General features: G+C 47.8%; 1 protein-coding gene and 1 long non-coding RNA gene across 2 annotated transcripts in view; one reads left to right on the top strand and one right to left on the bottom strand.

Moving 5' to 3' along the window:
• Nucleotides 1-557, bottom strand: part of LOC109369559 — a 3,271-nt gene extending 2,714 nt beyond the window's left edge. Inside the window, exon 1 of the long non-coding RNA XR_004161004.1 lies at nt 80-557. This is a non-coding gene — a long non-coding RNA (uncharacterized LOC109369559). The remainder of the gene's footprint in view (nt 1-79) is intronic.
• A 308-nt stretch (nt 558-865) lies between these two features.
• On the top strand, nt 866-16,057 carry SORD (sorbitol dehydrogenase). Its single transcript, XM_019619257.2, has 10 exons — nt 866-907; nt 1,281-1,321; nt 3,010-3,119; nt 3,823-3,987; nt 5,465-5,624; nt 7,493-7,611; nt 8,051-8,116; nt 13,779-13,954; nt 14,369-14,490; nt 15,099-16,057. Exons 1-10 carry the CDS (start codon nt 866-868, stop codon nt 15,262-15,264), a joined length of 1,167 nt encoding a protein of 388 aa, XP_019474802.1. The 3' UTR covers nt 15,265-16,057.
• The last annotated feature ends 82 nt before the right edge of the window (nt 16,058-16,139 follow it).

Genomic DNA, 16,139 nt, shown 5'->3' with positions numbered 1-16,139 from the left:
CGGCCTGGGACCGCGGCGGCGGTGCGGGCCGTTCCCGCACCGCACACGAGGCGCACGCCGAAGGCCGAGCTGCGCTCACCTGGTGTGAGTCCTGCGTGGCTCCCCGCCAGCTCGGCCCCATTGCGGCCACCGCCGCGAACGCAGACTGCCGCCCCACGTGAAAGGCCCTGGTGAGGAGCAGGCCGGTCCCTGTGGTTCAAAAGCACGTTCCCAGGGGCCTGTCGTTCAGGAAAAAGTGCACGAGGCTCGGGACAGCGGATGCCGGCTCATCCCATTTGTATTGCCGGTTTCCAATCCCACGGGCTGAAAGGGATCTGGGGGTCCTGGTAGATAGCAGCTGGACGTGAGGCAGCACTGTGGCCTCGCAGCCCAGGAAGCCAGCTCTATCTTGGCTGCATCCAAAGCAGCACAGCCAGCAGGGCGAGGGGATCTGCTCCTCTGCCGTGAGACCTCACCTGAGTGACAGGTCTACATCCGGATGGGGAGTCCTCAGCACAGGAGAGATATGGGGCTGTTGGAGAGTGTCCAGAGGAGGGCCACAGAAATGATCCAAGGGATGGAACACCCCCGTATGAGGACAGGCTGAAAGCTGGGGTTGTGCAGCATGGAGAAGAGTAGGCTGCAAGGTGACCTGCTAGCGGCCTTCAGTACCTAAAGGGGCTGTAAGGAAGAAGGGGACAGACTCTTTAGCAGGGTCTGTTGTAATAGGATGGGCGGAAATGGTTTCAAACTGCAAGAGGGGTGGATGTAAGGAGAAAGTGTTTTACAATAAGGATAGTGAGGTGCTGGAACGGGTTGCCCCATGCAAGTCCTCACCAGGGCCTTTCACGTGGGGCGGCAGTCTGGGCTCACGGCAATGGCCGCAATGGGGCCGAGCTGGCTGGGAGCCACACAGGACTCACACCAGGTGAGCGCCGCTCGGCCTTCGGCATGTGCCTCGTGTGCTGTGGTGGATGCTCTGTCCCAGGAGATACTCAAGGTCAGGCTGGACGGAGCTCTGAGCCCCTGATCTAGCTGTTCGTTGCAGGGGGGCTGGACTTCTGTATTTCTTTGCCCCAGTGCTCTCGTTGCAGTGCCCCACTGGTCATATTAAGAGTTTGAACAGGAAACTGAGCTTTTATGTGCATTATTGATGGGTAAAGTTAGGTGATATAATTCCCATGATAACCACAACCGTATTAACCTGTCTGCCATAGGGAGACTCACTGTGAATTCAGATTCTATGTTACATGAAAATTTATTGGCATATTTTTGTTAATTCTTCTTTCAATCTCGTACAGTTAGAGCAGCCTCCCATTTTCTGCCACTTTGAGGTAAACTGGTTTGTATCCTTCCTCTCTTAATATATCTTCTTTCACAGAAGAAAGTGTTGCATTTGCTTCACAGCCTCAGTCAGACCTATTGCTGTCTCTGGACTTCAGCACTGGACAGAACATCTGTCTAGAAATGTGGAGTCTTGGGTCATTATGTTTTTAACAAATCAAGCTGGAGGATTAGTTTTCCATTAAAGCATTTGTCATTTGACACAGCTGTTACTGAAAAGAAAAGGGAAAAAAAAATAGGTGTTTTTCTTTGGGCTAAGGAATCCCACCTACGCAATTTCAGCTGAAAATTGGCTTTGTTTTTATCTCTAGCCATTGACTAGAGACTGTCTGATTCCTTTGGGATAGCTGAGGCAGTCTGTACCTCTGATGTGTTACCAGACTGCACACATTAGACATTTTTTACATTAGGGCTTATGTCTAGATCAACTTCTTTAAAAACAGATGTTCTGTGCTGTGTCCTTGGTGGGACAGAGCTGCATCCCTCCCAAAATAAATGCCTTGCATTGACAGTTTCAGTCAGTGGACTTACACCACGCTTCACATTGCACTTCTATCCTGCTTCCCTTTGCCTCGCCCCACTGCATGTTCCCCAGCTCCCAGTTGTGATGCAGTACCCCTGTAATCAGCCTACAGGTTTGCGACCAGGGTTGTACAGATGAGCTTCAGGATTTCCATATCTGTTTTTGCACTCGTTAAATTTCATTTTGCTGCTGGAATTTTCTAGAAAATTTCCTTTTTTAAATTGAATTCGGAGATCTTTCATTGCTAACTAGATACTGAAGGCACTCTTGCAAAAAGATACTACCAGAGGTAAGCACTGCAAGGGGCAAACACCACCTGTGGGCTCACTGTTCTCTGATGTCCATCAAATGTTTCCTAGTAGCTGCTGTATTTAAACAGGAGCTCTGGGAACGGGAGATCTGCTCAGAGGACTCGTGCCCAGTCTTGACCTGTGGGCAAAGGGCTCTAGAGTGCATGAAAATTTGAGCAGCATGTGTGTTCTGCAGAGAGCAAGGTTAGCACAGCTTTGGTGAGGACTTCCTTAGAAGTGTGATCCTAGAGGTGGGCTTTTGGTGGATTTCTTATTGTTAATAGGAAAACAAATGTAACCTTCTCCCCTTTACTTTCTGAACATTGAGAAGAAATCTATGGCAGAGCATCTTTAGAGGTTCATGTGCCTTTTCTGTGTTCCTTGACCCCAAACTTCAGAGATGTTTGGAAGCACAGTGTGCAGGGGAGCAACATTGCATCATTCCATCTCAATGTTGTAAGATCCAACAAAATTCTTCCTTTGTCTTCTGGAGTATCTGGGAGAGATCAGTGAAGGCAGAAAGCTTGCAGACCATTTGGGAGGAAGGATGGCCTGTGGCCAACAGCCAGCACTTTGTGATGACTTTCAGAAGCCTGCACTTACTAGTCATATCATAAAGAGGAGTTCATGCCAATTGCAAGAAGAGAATGTGACTTTAAACGTGATTTACAGTGGCATTTACAAGTGATTTACACATTTAGTTATTGCTCTGTAGTAGGAATATTTTCTTTATAGTATAATCATAGAATCACAGAATCCTTGGAATTGGAAGGGACCTTTAAAGGTCATGTAGTCCAATTCCGTAAGGTGAACAGGGACATCCACAGCTCCATCCATTGCTCAGAGCCCTGTCCACCATGACCTTGAGTGTCTCCAGGAACAGGGCATCCACCACATCTCTGGGCAACAAGCACCTGAGTCTCTCTTGTCTTTTTCTGTTTGTCCACAGGAAGACCGTCCGATCCCAGAACCGGGTCCCAATGGTAGGTCTGGAGATGGCTGGTTCTGCCTGCCTCCTTTGTTGCTGTTTTCTTTTCTCATTCTCTTTTGTCACTCCATGATACTATAAATACTGTATGTATACTGTACAGCTAAGAAAGTATAAAATAATCTAAAAAAAGAACCTGCAGCTGAAATGGATAATGCTGTGTTCCCCTTTGAAAAGAAGAGTTGGAGCAGACACAGAAGTATCCAAGTATCTGGCGCTTTTTTGCATCCTATTTCATGTATTTCACATTACACTGCTCTTTGGACGGGCCAGAAGGTCTTACCAAATAGTAACAGGCTAGGTGTATGGGCTCATGGGAATTTGATTCACTGCTCTCTCCAGGGCTGAAATTATACCTTAGGCAGAAGGAGAAATTAAATGTTCTTGCTCTTTTGTGTTTGCTCCAGAAGTCAGCATGCCCCTCTTAGGTTGTATTAGCTTTCATTGACAGGGATCTCACCCTTTTTTAAGCTTTCCTGAGATGAAAATCCTTGTGTAGTTTTACATTTCAGCATGTCTCGTGAATGTGCCATCTGTCCTTAAAGCGTGTTGTGGCACATTTATTTAATTCCAGCAAATCTGGATATTTCAGAGCTGGTTTGACTGTGGTCATGGGACACAGAGACAATGATTGCGTCTCTTCCAGTGATAGAAAAGGTAAGTTTTTCTGCATGGAACCTTTTGTCCCTTTCTGGCAGAGGTCCTCCTGCGGATGCATTCTGTTGGGATCTGTGGTTCTGACGTTCACTACTGGCAGCATGGTCGAATTGGAGATTTTGTCGTGAAGGACCCCATGGTGTTGGGGCACGAAGCTTCCGGAACTGTCATCAAAGTGGGAGCGGGAGTGACACATCTGAAACCAGGTGATTAGAATCAAGTCTGTCTTTTGAGTTTTTTGTTTTCAATTCCTGAGAGTGCATTGATAACAGGCTGTGCTTTTCCATTGCAGTAATGCATCTGCTTTTATGAGTTGTGGGTCACCCTCCTCTAAAAATGCCACAGTGCTGTGCATCGCCCAACTTGACTGCAATGGTTTATGTTTTTCCTAGGAATATCTTGGTACCTTGTGTTACCTTGATCTGCTCTGTTTTAGTGCAGGTCATAATGCATGCTGATAAAAGATATCTTTAGAGAAAGCTGGAGAAGGCTTCCGAAACTACATGCATTACTCTTGCCAACAACCTGCTGTTAATGTTTCTTCAATATGTGTGTACATGAAGGAGCAAGTGGCCTCCTGCAATGGAGAGGGACATTGAAACAACTGTACGAGGTCTCATGTTGTGACCTCGGCAGTTTGCAGAAATGTCCTAGAAAATGGACTTAGCAGCAAACTTTGCCATTTGCTGATGACTGAGAGATAAGCAGAGTGGAGAGGACAAGAGGGAGGTAGCAGGGTGCCTGGGTGATGGGATGCAGATAAAATTCAGTGCAGATGAAGGAGGAAGAGAAATTGCTGTGGGTTGTGAAATGCAGAGAAACTGCATGCAGCCTAATTATCCCCAAAACTGAATGTAATGGGAGCCTGGGAGAACATTCAGCATATCCTGCCCCTCTCTTCCCTGGGCATTCCCTGCGTTCCATATCACAGCCATCACAGTGGGCTAGAACAGATCTTTGTTGTAATCCTTCCTTTCATTAGTCACTGTACCTGGTTAAGAGACTTTTGGTGGAGAGCTGAGAGAATTTAGCACCGACTGGCTTTCTCTGCCAAATAAAAAGAACTGTCTTCTGCCCCTTGTGTACTTGTAACATGGTCCCACCATTTTTTTCCCTTAGTCCATCCTGCCTTGTAAGTACATTTAAGTAATAATTTTTTGTTCTGCAGCACGTGTCTGTCCAGCCACCCAGACTATGCTGTCATTATCATCAAGCTATCTCTGTTCTCTGATATGTCCTGGTTGTCACCTTTGCACCTTGAATTACTTTCCAGCTTGATGACCAGCAGAGCTTTCCTGCTTTGTCTTAATTATTTCTTACTCTGATTGCTACAGATTTTGAATGAGATCTGATCAGTGTGGGACTGCTTAGGCTGAGGGCTGTCTTTTCATCTGTCGAGGCTGAATGCAGCTGGAGAGAGGTTTATATGTGACTGAGGCTCCATCTACTCTGAGGCTGTGCCTCTGAAACATCAGCTCTTTTCATCTAACTGTGAAGGTCTTGGTGAGGAGGCCTCTTTGAAGGAAGTGTTGGGAACTTGCCTGCTATGAGCAGTGTAATCTTTTTCAGCTAACATATGTCCCTCACGCTTCTACCGTGCCAGGGTTTCATGCTGTTCTGAGCTACCCATACTATGTGCCCACCTTTCCGTCTGAGTAACACACTCTGCTTTCACCCTGGCAGGTGATCGTGTGGCCATCGAGCCTGGTGTCCCAAGAGAAACAGATGACTTCTGCAAAACTGGCCGCTACAACCTGTCTCCAACCATCTTCTTCTGTGCAACACCTCCTGACGATGGGAACCTGTGCCGCTACTACAAGCACAGTGCCAGCTACTGCTACAAGTCAGTCCTGCACTCTGCAGAGAAACTTATGCTCCCTGCAGGGGGGTTAGGTGAAGCAATCACCCTTGGCCCTTTCGAGTATCACAGTGAGCGCTCTTTACTTGAACACAACAGGTTTTGTTGCTTTCTGATCCACGAATAGCGTGTAAAGGCTGGGACAGCAGCCACTTTGCCAAGGGTTTATCAGGCAGGTGTAGCTGTCCCCTCTGGCGCCAGACATCAACAGACGTTTCCTGCACATTTCCTACAATATCACTGCTGTTGTACCCTATAATTATTTCCTTTTCCTGCTTGCTCCCTGCTCTTGGAGCCTTTTCTGTTGTCCTTTTATATCCTTACCTTCTTACAGCTGTGCCTGCAGGTCTTTGATTCCAGTATTATTGCTGCTTTTCAGGAAGCACATCAATTGCTGACACTTTGCTCTGGCATTTGAAACAAAGACACCCCTGTTATAGCAGGGGTTTCTTTCTCAATCTGTGTGAAGCATGGACTTCCCCAGAGTTGATCTTTGGTGTCTGCAGAGGAAGCATTCAGGATAAATCGTTCTGAAGGAGACATCTGAATGCTTTTACTTCTCATGAGTGTCCTCAGGCAGGAAGGTCCTTTCAAATGGATCCCAAGCAGCTGCTAGCAGAATGAGATGCTGCTCTGTATGGACCTAACTTCTTGCTGTACAGACTTACTATCATTGATTTTCCGTTTCATTAAAATAACGTTTTCTGACGATATAAGTTCTTGCTGGGGAGATTGGCTGTTTTTTTTGTATTTATCTTATGTTAGGGAGAGGTCTGCTGTTTTCCCCAGTTTGAATATCTGGGGATGTTGCTTTGGTTAATTAATTTTTTTTTTGTTTAAACTATGAAACACAGCCTGGTTCTCCTGGGTTCAGATCAGCAGTGCCTTGGCCATGTGATGCAGAGGAGATTCCCTGGCGTGAAGTTGCTCTGTCAGCACAGATTTGCCAAGAAGAGCTGGTGGCAGAGCTCAGTGGGCATTTGCACATTTGGGCAATTATTGTCAGTCTTTCTGCAGGATGTGATGCCAGACTTTCAGGCATCCAAACTCTTGGAGTCAGCCCTTTGATGCCTCCTGGAGATAAGAGACATAGAGATGTCTTACAGCTGCCTTCCCACAACTGTCATTTCCGTTGCTTTGTCTTCATGGTGGCCTGGCTGAGCTCTGACCTTGAGCTTCCCAGTGCTGTCCCAGCACCTGCTGTCTGAGAGGCCACACTGGTGACTTTCTGAAAGTCTGGGATTTGTTTCTGTCAGCAGCACAGAAGGGATTCACCCTCCTTCTGCTTTTTTTTTCCCAACAGTTTTGGTATCTGCCTAACGCTTCTGTTTCTGTCCAAAACGTGTTTGATACCCTCTGTAAACATCTGTCCTGTCTTCAGGGACCAGTCCACTTCATGCATCATATCCCGGGCATGATAAAGAGACTTGCTTCTGACTGCCTTTGCTTTCTGTGGAATCGCCATTGGCTTGTGCTAGGTAGCAAGGTGTTTCCTGAAGCATGGAGGAACTGGACTAGATGGTCTTTGAAGGTCCCTGTCATCTCAAAAGATTCCATGATTCTATGGAGCTACATGACTTGACCTAGATGAGGGGTCTGGGACTTCACTGATGGGTCCCAGGTGTAGGGCAACCTACAGATGGTGTGGATAAGTTTGTGGGTCTCTGTGTTGGTACTTAGGCAATACAGCCTCTTGAAATGCTTTTCAGTCCTGCATTTCTCATTTGAGAATGTACTTTGCAGTGGTTAATTAGACCCATGTTTAATCTTCAAGTATCACTTGAAGTGATCGCTTTCCTCGTCACTCTCATAAACATCCGTGGTTACCAGTGCCCTGTGTCTGACTCTTGCAGGCTTCCAGATAACATCACCTTTGAAGAAGGGGCCCTTATTGAGCCACTTTCAGTGGGAATCCACGCCTGCAGAAGAGCAGGAGTCACTCTGGGAAGCAAAGTCTTTGTAAGTGGCTCAGGTATGGTAGAACATCCTCAGTCCCTGGGTTCTCTGCCAACAGTGGCACAGAGGGGGATGGGCAGGGTGTAGGCTATGCTTCTAGACTCAGATGTAAGTGTGGGTCACTGGAGAGTTTTGGCAGTGCCAGGGGAGACCTTCAGGCTGTCCTTGCCCCTGCTGCACTATAGAGCTGCACGCTGGGAAGCTGGAATGCAAAGTACAAGGCACACTGTGCCAGCCAGTTCAAGGGAGCAAAGGACTGGGTAATGTTTTCATTGCAAAGTCCCTCGTGTAGCAGTAGCTGCCCTCCACATCTGCTCTTGCTGTGCTGAGATTGTGATGATGCTGTGATCTGAGAACTGCCCACCTGGTAGCACAGACAGAGTCCAGCTCTGGGCACACTCAAATCCTGCAGCTGGTGCTGACAGTTGTAAATTTTTCCTGCCCTTTGTACCTAGGACCAATTGGCCTTGTGAATGTGATTATAGCCAAGGTGATGGGTGCAGCAGCAGTGATAGTTACAGGTAAGTCTTTTCAATCCTTAGAAGCATGCTTTTTTCACGTGATACAACAAAAATGTCTAGTTCCTTGCTATAACTTCAAGGTCACTGCTTGGACACTTCGTGCGTGTCCCTGAATGCACTTGTAGTGTGCCTTTTTGGAGGGACTCCTAATCTTATTCTCCAGAACAGACAGGCTGGATCGCTGGGCTGAAGCCGGTGGAATGAGGTTCAACAGGACCAAGTGCCAGGTCCTGCACTTTGGCCACAGCAGCTCCAGGCAACACTGCAGGCTTGGGGCAGAGTGGCTGGAAGACTGTAGAGGAAGCAGACCTGGGTGTATTGGTCGGTGTTTGGCTGAACACGAGCCAACAGTGTGCCCAGATGGCCAAGAAGACCAATGGCATCCTGGCTTGGGTCAGGAAGTGTTGCCAGCAGGAGCAGGGAAGTAATTGTCCCTCTGGACTCAGCTCTGGTGAGCTGCACCTTGAGTGCTGCGTTCAGTGTTGGGCACCTCACTGCAAGAAAGACATTGAGTCTTTCTGCAGTGTGTCCAGAGAAGGGCAACAGAGCTGCAAGCTGAGCTGCACTGGAGCACAAGTGTTATGGAGAATGGCTGATGGAGCTGGGATGGGTCGTTTTGGAGAAGGAGGCTCAGGGCAGGCCTTATCACTATAACTATCTGAAGAGAGGTTGTAGTGAGCTGGGGATCAGCCTCTTCTCTTGCGTAAGTAGTGATAAGACAAATGGGAATGGCCTCAAGTTGTGCCAGGGGAGATTCAGGCTGGATGTTAGGAAATACTACTGCTCCAGAAGAGTGGTCAGGTGCTGGAATAGGCTGCCCAGGGAGGTGGTGGAGTCACCCACTGTGGAGGTGTTCAAGGAACGTTGTGACATTGTGTTGTGGGACATGGTTTAGTCGGAACTATTGGTGATAGATGGACAGATTGGTGATGGTGAAGGGCCTGGAGCATCTCCCCTATGAGGAAAGGCTGAGTGAACTGGGTCTGTTTAGCCTTGAGAAAAGAAGACTGAGAGGGGACCTGATCCAGGTTTATAAATATCTGAGGTGTGGCGGCCATAGTGGTGAGGCCAGTCTCTTTTCAGTAGTACGTGGAGACAGGACGAGGGGAAACGGACATCAGCTGCAGCACAGGAAGTTTCGCACGAATGTGCGTAAGAACTTCTTCACGGTGAGGTGACGGAGCACTGGAACAGGCTGCCCAGGGAGGTTGTGGAGTCTCCTTCTCTGCAGATATTCAAGTCTCGCCTGGACGCCTACCTGTGCGACCTGGTGTAGGGAACCTGCTTTGGCAGGGGGTTGGTCTCGATGATCTCTAGAGGTCCCTTCCAACCCCTACAATTCTGTGATTCTGTGATTCTGTGACAGTTGGACTGGATGAATTTGTAGGTCTTTTCCACCTTGGTGATTCTATGAATATTCTCTACCCTAATTAGAATCTATAGAGCATACAGGTTGCAACTGGTGCTTCTCTGCGAGGTTATATGACCAGACTAATTACACCTGCTTTCTAGCAGAGATAGATTGTGGAAGTGGGCTAGCTGCATTGCTTCAGGGGAATAAACTAGTGGCTAATGAGTGGTTATTGGATCAAGCCCTAGAAGCTTCCATTGGAATTTGAGCAGGTCTCTTGAGAAGAGGCAGTGTGTCTGCATGACAAGTGTTATAGTTGCAGATGTTCGTTTTGCTTTTGCTGCCTCTGTTTGCTGTTTGTTTTCTTTCTGTTTCTGTTTTGAGCTCTTCTGACCTCAGCTTTCAGGTTTTGGTTCATGTTGTGCCTTTGACTCACAGAACAAGGCGTCTTGATTATCAGATCTTCTCTTCCCTTAATGCTTATAAACATTGATTGTGTCTGCTTCTAATCTTTACCTTGATGGCAGGCAAACTCAATGTATTTTATTCTGTCCTTGATGCTTTTCTTGGACCTTTGCTCCAAGCAAACTGTTCTCCTTCCTCTTGTAGTTCTAGATGGTGGCCTGGACAAATTATTTTCATGGTCATTATGTGTCCAGCCACAATGTCCCTCTACAGTCTGTCTCGCTGCTTTTCTGCTAGGGAGTGCACTTTCCACTAATTACTGCTAGTGGCCAAAATGGCCTTTTCAGGAACCCTGCATTTCAGAAATCCTTGCCTACCTGCATCCTGGAGAAATACAGTCCAACATGTTTTTGTTTGGGTCTGGAAAACCTCTGAACATGGACATCCCGCCAAGCAGCAAGCAGAGGTTGCTAAAGTGTTCTGGACCAAAGCCCCAGCATGGTTCTTTCAGAAGGTTGTTGCTCCATCTCCCCACTTTGGACCAGGTTCTTTTGACTTCTTGGTTACTGTTTCTCAGTCTTCAAGTTAAGAGATAAAATTAAGGTTCCACCCTTTTGCTTTTCCGGAAGGATCCTTCAGTACTAGCTTGCGTCAAAAGCAAAGGCTGCTTATTGCCTTCCCCTCCCAAAATGCTCATACTGCCAAGTCAGGGGCCTTTTTTGCCCCACCCTGCAGAATGTGCTTGGTGGATGTAATCAATTCAGGCCTTAGATTTTGCTAAGTGTTGTCATCCAAGGATGATGGTTGCCATAACAGGAAGATCAGCTTGATCTCGTGTATCACACCCTTGCTGCAGAGCTGAGCTACTGCAGAGGTTGGTGGGTGACTCAGTCCATGGGTGGGGAAGAGACTGATGAGCTGGCAGGGATTGGTGAGGCTGAGGCTGATGGGTCACCCCAGTGCTCCAGCCCTGGCTCTGCTCCGAAGTGGTCTTCCCTGTAGCTCAGGGAGCTGCTGTCTGTAAACTAGAGGTCTGTATAGCATGTGCTCCAGGTGACCATAGGAAACTCTTGGTACCCGCTTTGTAGGGTGAGCAAGGCCTGGGTAACAATTCTGCCCTGTAAATATCTCCACATCCCCCACCTGGGGCTGAGATACTCAGAGACACCCATGTGGGTGCTGCCTGTAGCCAAATGTTTGTGCATGACATGAGCTGAGGAAAGGGTTCTGTTTGCCTTGTTGTCTCTGGGGATTTTGCTGTGCTTTTGGTGTCAGCTTTTGGAACTGTTTTTGGTGTTGGCTTTAGGAACCAATACCTGTGAGGTGACTGATCAACAAGGCCCTTTGGTCGTCTGCCACCAAATTCTTTGAGTTCATCTCACACAATTTTTATGATGCGTATGAAGAATTTTGTCTGCACAGCACATTGAAAGCTCATTGCTTTAAATGTTTGTTTTGGAAAACTATGCACAAATGTATAACTCACTAACACAGCTTTCCCTGAGTGGAGGAAGAACTCACCTCCTATGGCTGCTGTCATCACTGGAGCCGACAGATGTTGGAAAACTTCTGAAGGAGCTCCAGCACTGTAGCTAGAGACTGACACTCAGCTCTACCCTTCCCAAAAGCTCATGTGCACCAGAGCTTGGTTTTCCTACCAGCTATGACAGCTTACCTGATACAAAATATTGGTGCTTTTGATAACCTTCTGTCCTTAAAGACATGTAGAAAGCAGCCTTATACCCCAAGCAAGTGAAAACAGTGGTCGGATATTTCTATAAGAGCGTCTTGCCTTTTTCTGTCACTTAAAATATACTTGGCATTTTCTACCTAAGGGACATTATTTTAATTCCCTTGTGCTGTTTAAATCTCAAGTCCTGAGTGCTGGTGCCTCTGGAAACCCTGGAATTCAGAGTCAGGGAAGATGAATAACTAGAACAAGTTCAGCTCCTTTATGAAGGTTGATCAACATAGAACATGCGAGAGCTTCAAGAACATTTCCCAGTTAAACTGGCTTATAAGAAGCTTAAGTGTGATTTGATAACTTCTGTGGGATTAGAAATGTGAGATTGGTTACTTAGAGTGGCAGTGAGAACACTGATTATCTCTGTCTGGGAAGTGAAAATTAATTTCTGCCTGAAGGCAAGATGTGGCTCTGTAGTTCTTTAAGCGAGAATTTACTCCCAGGAGTTACGTGGGGTTCAGCCACAGTGAGGTTTAAAATCTAAACGACTTGGTCCTGCAAACTCACAAGTACTGGACAATACAGTAGCCTTCTGATTGGAGAACCTGTAAATCTGGCAGCCTTAGTAAATGTTTAACAGTGATTCACACAGGCCAAGTGCACCAGCATGTTACCAGAGGCCTGTCTGACTCTGATGTGTTGCTTCTCTTCCTGCGTTCCTCTCCTGTGCAAAGAGTTCCTTTGATGAGCAGATCAGGAAGCTGACACCAGCTGCAGAAGTGTGTGGTTTTCTCCATGGGTTTTGCTCCTGTACACTGAGGTTTGAGAGACACCAGCCATGCCAGGCAGAAGTGCTGCTTCGTTCTTGAAGTGCCTGAAGACTAGCAGCTTTTGTTGTTGGAGAAGTCCCTGAGTGCAGTTTGGTGCCAAGTGTGACTGTATGCTCTGCTGGAGGTGCTCTGAGCTTGGGAAGAATAGAGGTGACTCATGTCTCCTTAGTCTCACCTTTTCAGGTTTCCAGGGTGATATTGCACTGAGTTTCCAGCCTTGGCTTTTCCTCCTTCAGCAGCATTTTATAACCCTTTGTTTTTTCTTCTTGAAACTCCCCGCAGGCTTTCCTGGTGCTCATCTCTGGGTGTGCCTGCACCTGGCCATGAGCCCTTTTGCTGCTGGGATGGACATGTCCATCACCTGCCCTGGCAGTAGTGTCACGTTCCTTGCATGATGGGCAGGGCAGGCCCTCTGGCCTCACATCTTTCCAGCACTGGGGCTGATTCACAGCAGCTCACATCAGAGCAGTGGACTCACCAGTCCTCTCTCCTGTTCTCTGCCTTTGATCCAAACTTCTTTCCCAGTGCAAACACACAGGCCCCTGCAGATCACGGCTTTGGCAGGCAAAGAGATGATTTCTACCTGGAAATCATTGAATTGATGAGGTTGGACAAGACCTTCAAAATCACCAAGTCCAACCACACTGCCTTCTAGTTCATGTGCTTCTATCTCTTTCTTACCACAATTAAAAGTGTCCAGCTCTTCCTTTCTGGAGATGTCCCTGTCCTCAGTGGGGCTTGGGGTCATGTGGAAGACAGAGCACTAAGTGTCCATGATAGAAATCATGGACCAGAAGCACCTCTAGGTGCTGTCCATAGCAGGGTGATTTGTGGGCCATCAGGTTGCAAATCAAAGCCTCAGTCTGCAAGTGCCTTTGAAAGATATCGTTGGGGGTGTCAGTAATATTCAAGCACCTTAACTAATCCTAACCCACGGAAGGAGAATACAGAAGAAGTAAGTGTTGGGATTTTGTCTTACTGTAGGCTGCCTTTTGCCTTTTTCTTCACAGCTTCCTCTATTCTTCATTGCCTCCCCTAAAAATGAGCATGCTTCCTCCCTTCCTCCTCTCTGAAGCCTGTGTGAATTTGGGAGAGGGGATGCAAACCCTTTCCTGGCTGTGAGCAGTGAGCCCGTATTCAGGCCCCAACAACATGTGCTTCCATCAGCCTCCTTAGTGGCAGTCATCTGCTTGCATCAAGGCTGAGCAACCCTTTGGCCTGGGTGGGCTGCGGAAATTCTTGGGACTCATCTTGAGGCAGTTGACAGCTGGGCACTGAACAAGGTGGCTCTGCTTGTCAGATAGGGGCAGGAAGCAGACTGCACGCTCAGAGTCTTGCTCCCGCTGTGGTTTATGTGTCGAGCTGTTGTTGATGTGTTTTGTCCCTCCACAGATTTATCTGCCTCTCGCCTGCAGACTGCCAAGGAGGTGGGGGCAGATTTCACCATTCAGGTAAAGAATGAGACCCCACAGGAGCTGGCTGCCAAAGTGGAAAGTCTGCTTGGCTGCATGCCTGAGATAACTGTGGAGTGCACCGGAGTCCAAGCCTGCATCCAGGCCAGCATTTATGTGAGTACCAGTAGGTGAAAAAAAGCAGCTGTGGAGGGGATATTTTGCTCTTGTGAACTGAGTAATGGTAGGATGTGGAGAAGACACTTCCCTGAGGTTTGCAGTGAAATTCCAGGGGAGCGTCAGTCTTGTAGATGTTTTAAATGTTTCCTGCTGAGATCCAGAAGTAACTCTTGTACTCCTAAGCGCCAGTCATTTTCCAGAATGAGATTTAGATAACAAAATTCCTCAGAGATTTTCTAAATATTGCTTTTCAAGCCTTGTTTGTCACGTGTTTCACACTTAGGGTCTCCTGGCAGCATCCTGCCTCTCCCAACTCCTCCTCCGTCACAAGCAATCCGTCACAGCCACAAAGAGCACCTTTATTTTTAGATAGATGGCAAAATACGACATATCTGTGTGTCTTTTCTCCAGGCCACTCGTTCTGGAGGGACCCTGGTGCTGGTGGGGCTGGGCCCTGAGATGGTGACCGTGCCCATTGTGAACGCTGCGGTGCGGGAGGTGGATATCCGGGGGATATTCCGCTACTGCAACACGTGAGTCTCACCGCTGATGATGTCTCTGTGTCTCTCATCCCTGATGTCCTTCAGAAGACTTTTATTTGCTCTCGGCCCTTTGTGCTGGGAGATGCTAAGCAGCAGCTTTGGCACTCCACACTGTTGTGTGAAAAGCTGGGTGCATCTGCCTTCCTTACTGTTACGTGGTCTGTTTTGAGACAAAAGATTTGAGGAATCTTAATGCACACCCAGCCTTGCTGATGGTGCCTTTTCTCATCATGAAAGGAAACCTCATCGTTGTTCTTGCTGGAGGCCTGTGCTTGCGAGGATTACCAAGAGCTGTGCTTAGTTTTCATATTTTGCTGGAGCTGAGGGTATATCAGTAACCCATTTGAAGGTATATGTGCTTTCTATGGAGGACTGACCTGCACAGTTTGCAGAAAGGCAGGTCTTCAAGTGTTCTGAGAGCTGTCCTAGCCCTGAAGGCAGGAGAATCTCAGCTGTCCTCTTTGGTCTTGTTTTCTGAAAGATTGTGGGCAAAATTCCCTTGGTTGCCTGGGCTGAAGAAATTACTGTAATGAAGCCAGGTCCCTCTTTGCCCTTTCCTTGAGGCTCCAAGTTCTCACTTCCTGCTGTTTCCCTTGCAGGTGGCCTGTGGCCATTTCCTTGCTTGCATCCAAGCAGATCAACATCAAGCCCTTGGTTACACACCGCTTCCCCCTGGAAAAGGCTCTTGAGGCATTTGAGATCACAAAGAGGGGCGAAGGGGTAAAAGTCATGCTGAAATGTGACCCCACTGACCAGAACCCCTGAGACGCTGCGGTGCCCGGCCCTCTCCCCATTGCACTGCCTGCCTGAGATGCAAAGCATGAAGCCATGAGTGGCCGATGTATGGTTGTTGCATGTTTACACAGTCACCTTATGCAGGCAGTGTTTTGTAATAGAGCTGAGAAATCAAATGATAATGAGGGTGAATGGCACTGAGGGATACATGATTTTGCACATCCCACTGGGGATGCTCAGGGACTGTGGCAGCCTGTGGAACAAAACCTGTCCAGGGAGCATCTGAACATTCAGATTGTTCACCCCATGCTCTTCACAAACAGCAAACTGCAGGTCCTGAAAGCCCAGGACCTTTTTGGTTAAGCTGGGCTTGGAGACTAGTTGGGACCATCGCTTCTGTGTCATCCTCCCCCCAGTAGCTCCTGGTGGGGCAGAAAGGACTGCTGCAGGGCAGGCTGGAGTGTGTTTGAAGTAAGCTGCCCTGTCTCTGGCTGGGAAAGCAGATCCTGGTCTTTACATGGCTCCTGAGGTTTACATGGCTACTGGTGGGGGGCACAGCTTGCTTTTAGCATGGGGGGAAGCACAGCAGGGGAGCAGCAACACTAAGATAATACCACTGTGAATGAATTGTAACTTCTCTGGGATATCAGCCCTTCCTGCTGAATTAGTGAGCCATGAATGAGGTACTTGCGAAGGAGCAGCTTGCAGATAAAATCTAATCTTAGATTACAGTTGTATTAATTTTAATACTAGGAGATTACTCTGAGATCCCTTTCTTGGGCCGGTACTGGACTTCCCACAATAAATGCTACTTTTCCTCTGCGGTGTGTGGTGGATGGTTTGAAGGGGTCTGTGACTATTGGGCTGTGCTGTCTCTGGGCTTTTGTGCTGCTGGCCCTCACCAG

Source organism: Meleagris gallopavo, chromosome 12 (assembly GCF_000146605.3).
Source record: "Meleagris gallopavo isolate NT-WF06-2002-E0010 breed Aviagen turkey brand Nicholas breeding stock chromosome 12, Turkey_5.1, whole genome shotgun sequence".
NCBI classification, from domain to species: Eukaryota; Metazoa; Chordata; class Aves; order Galliformes; family Phasianidae; genus Meleagris; species Meleagris gallopavo.
The sequence above is the reverse complement of the archived record's forward strand: the minus strand, read 5'-3'. Positions and strand labels throughout refer to the sequence as shown.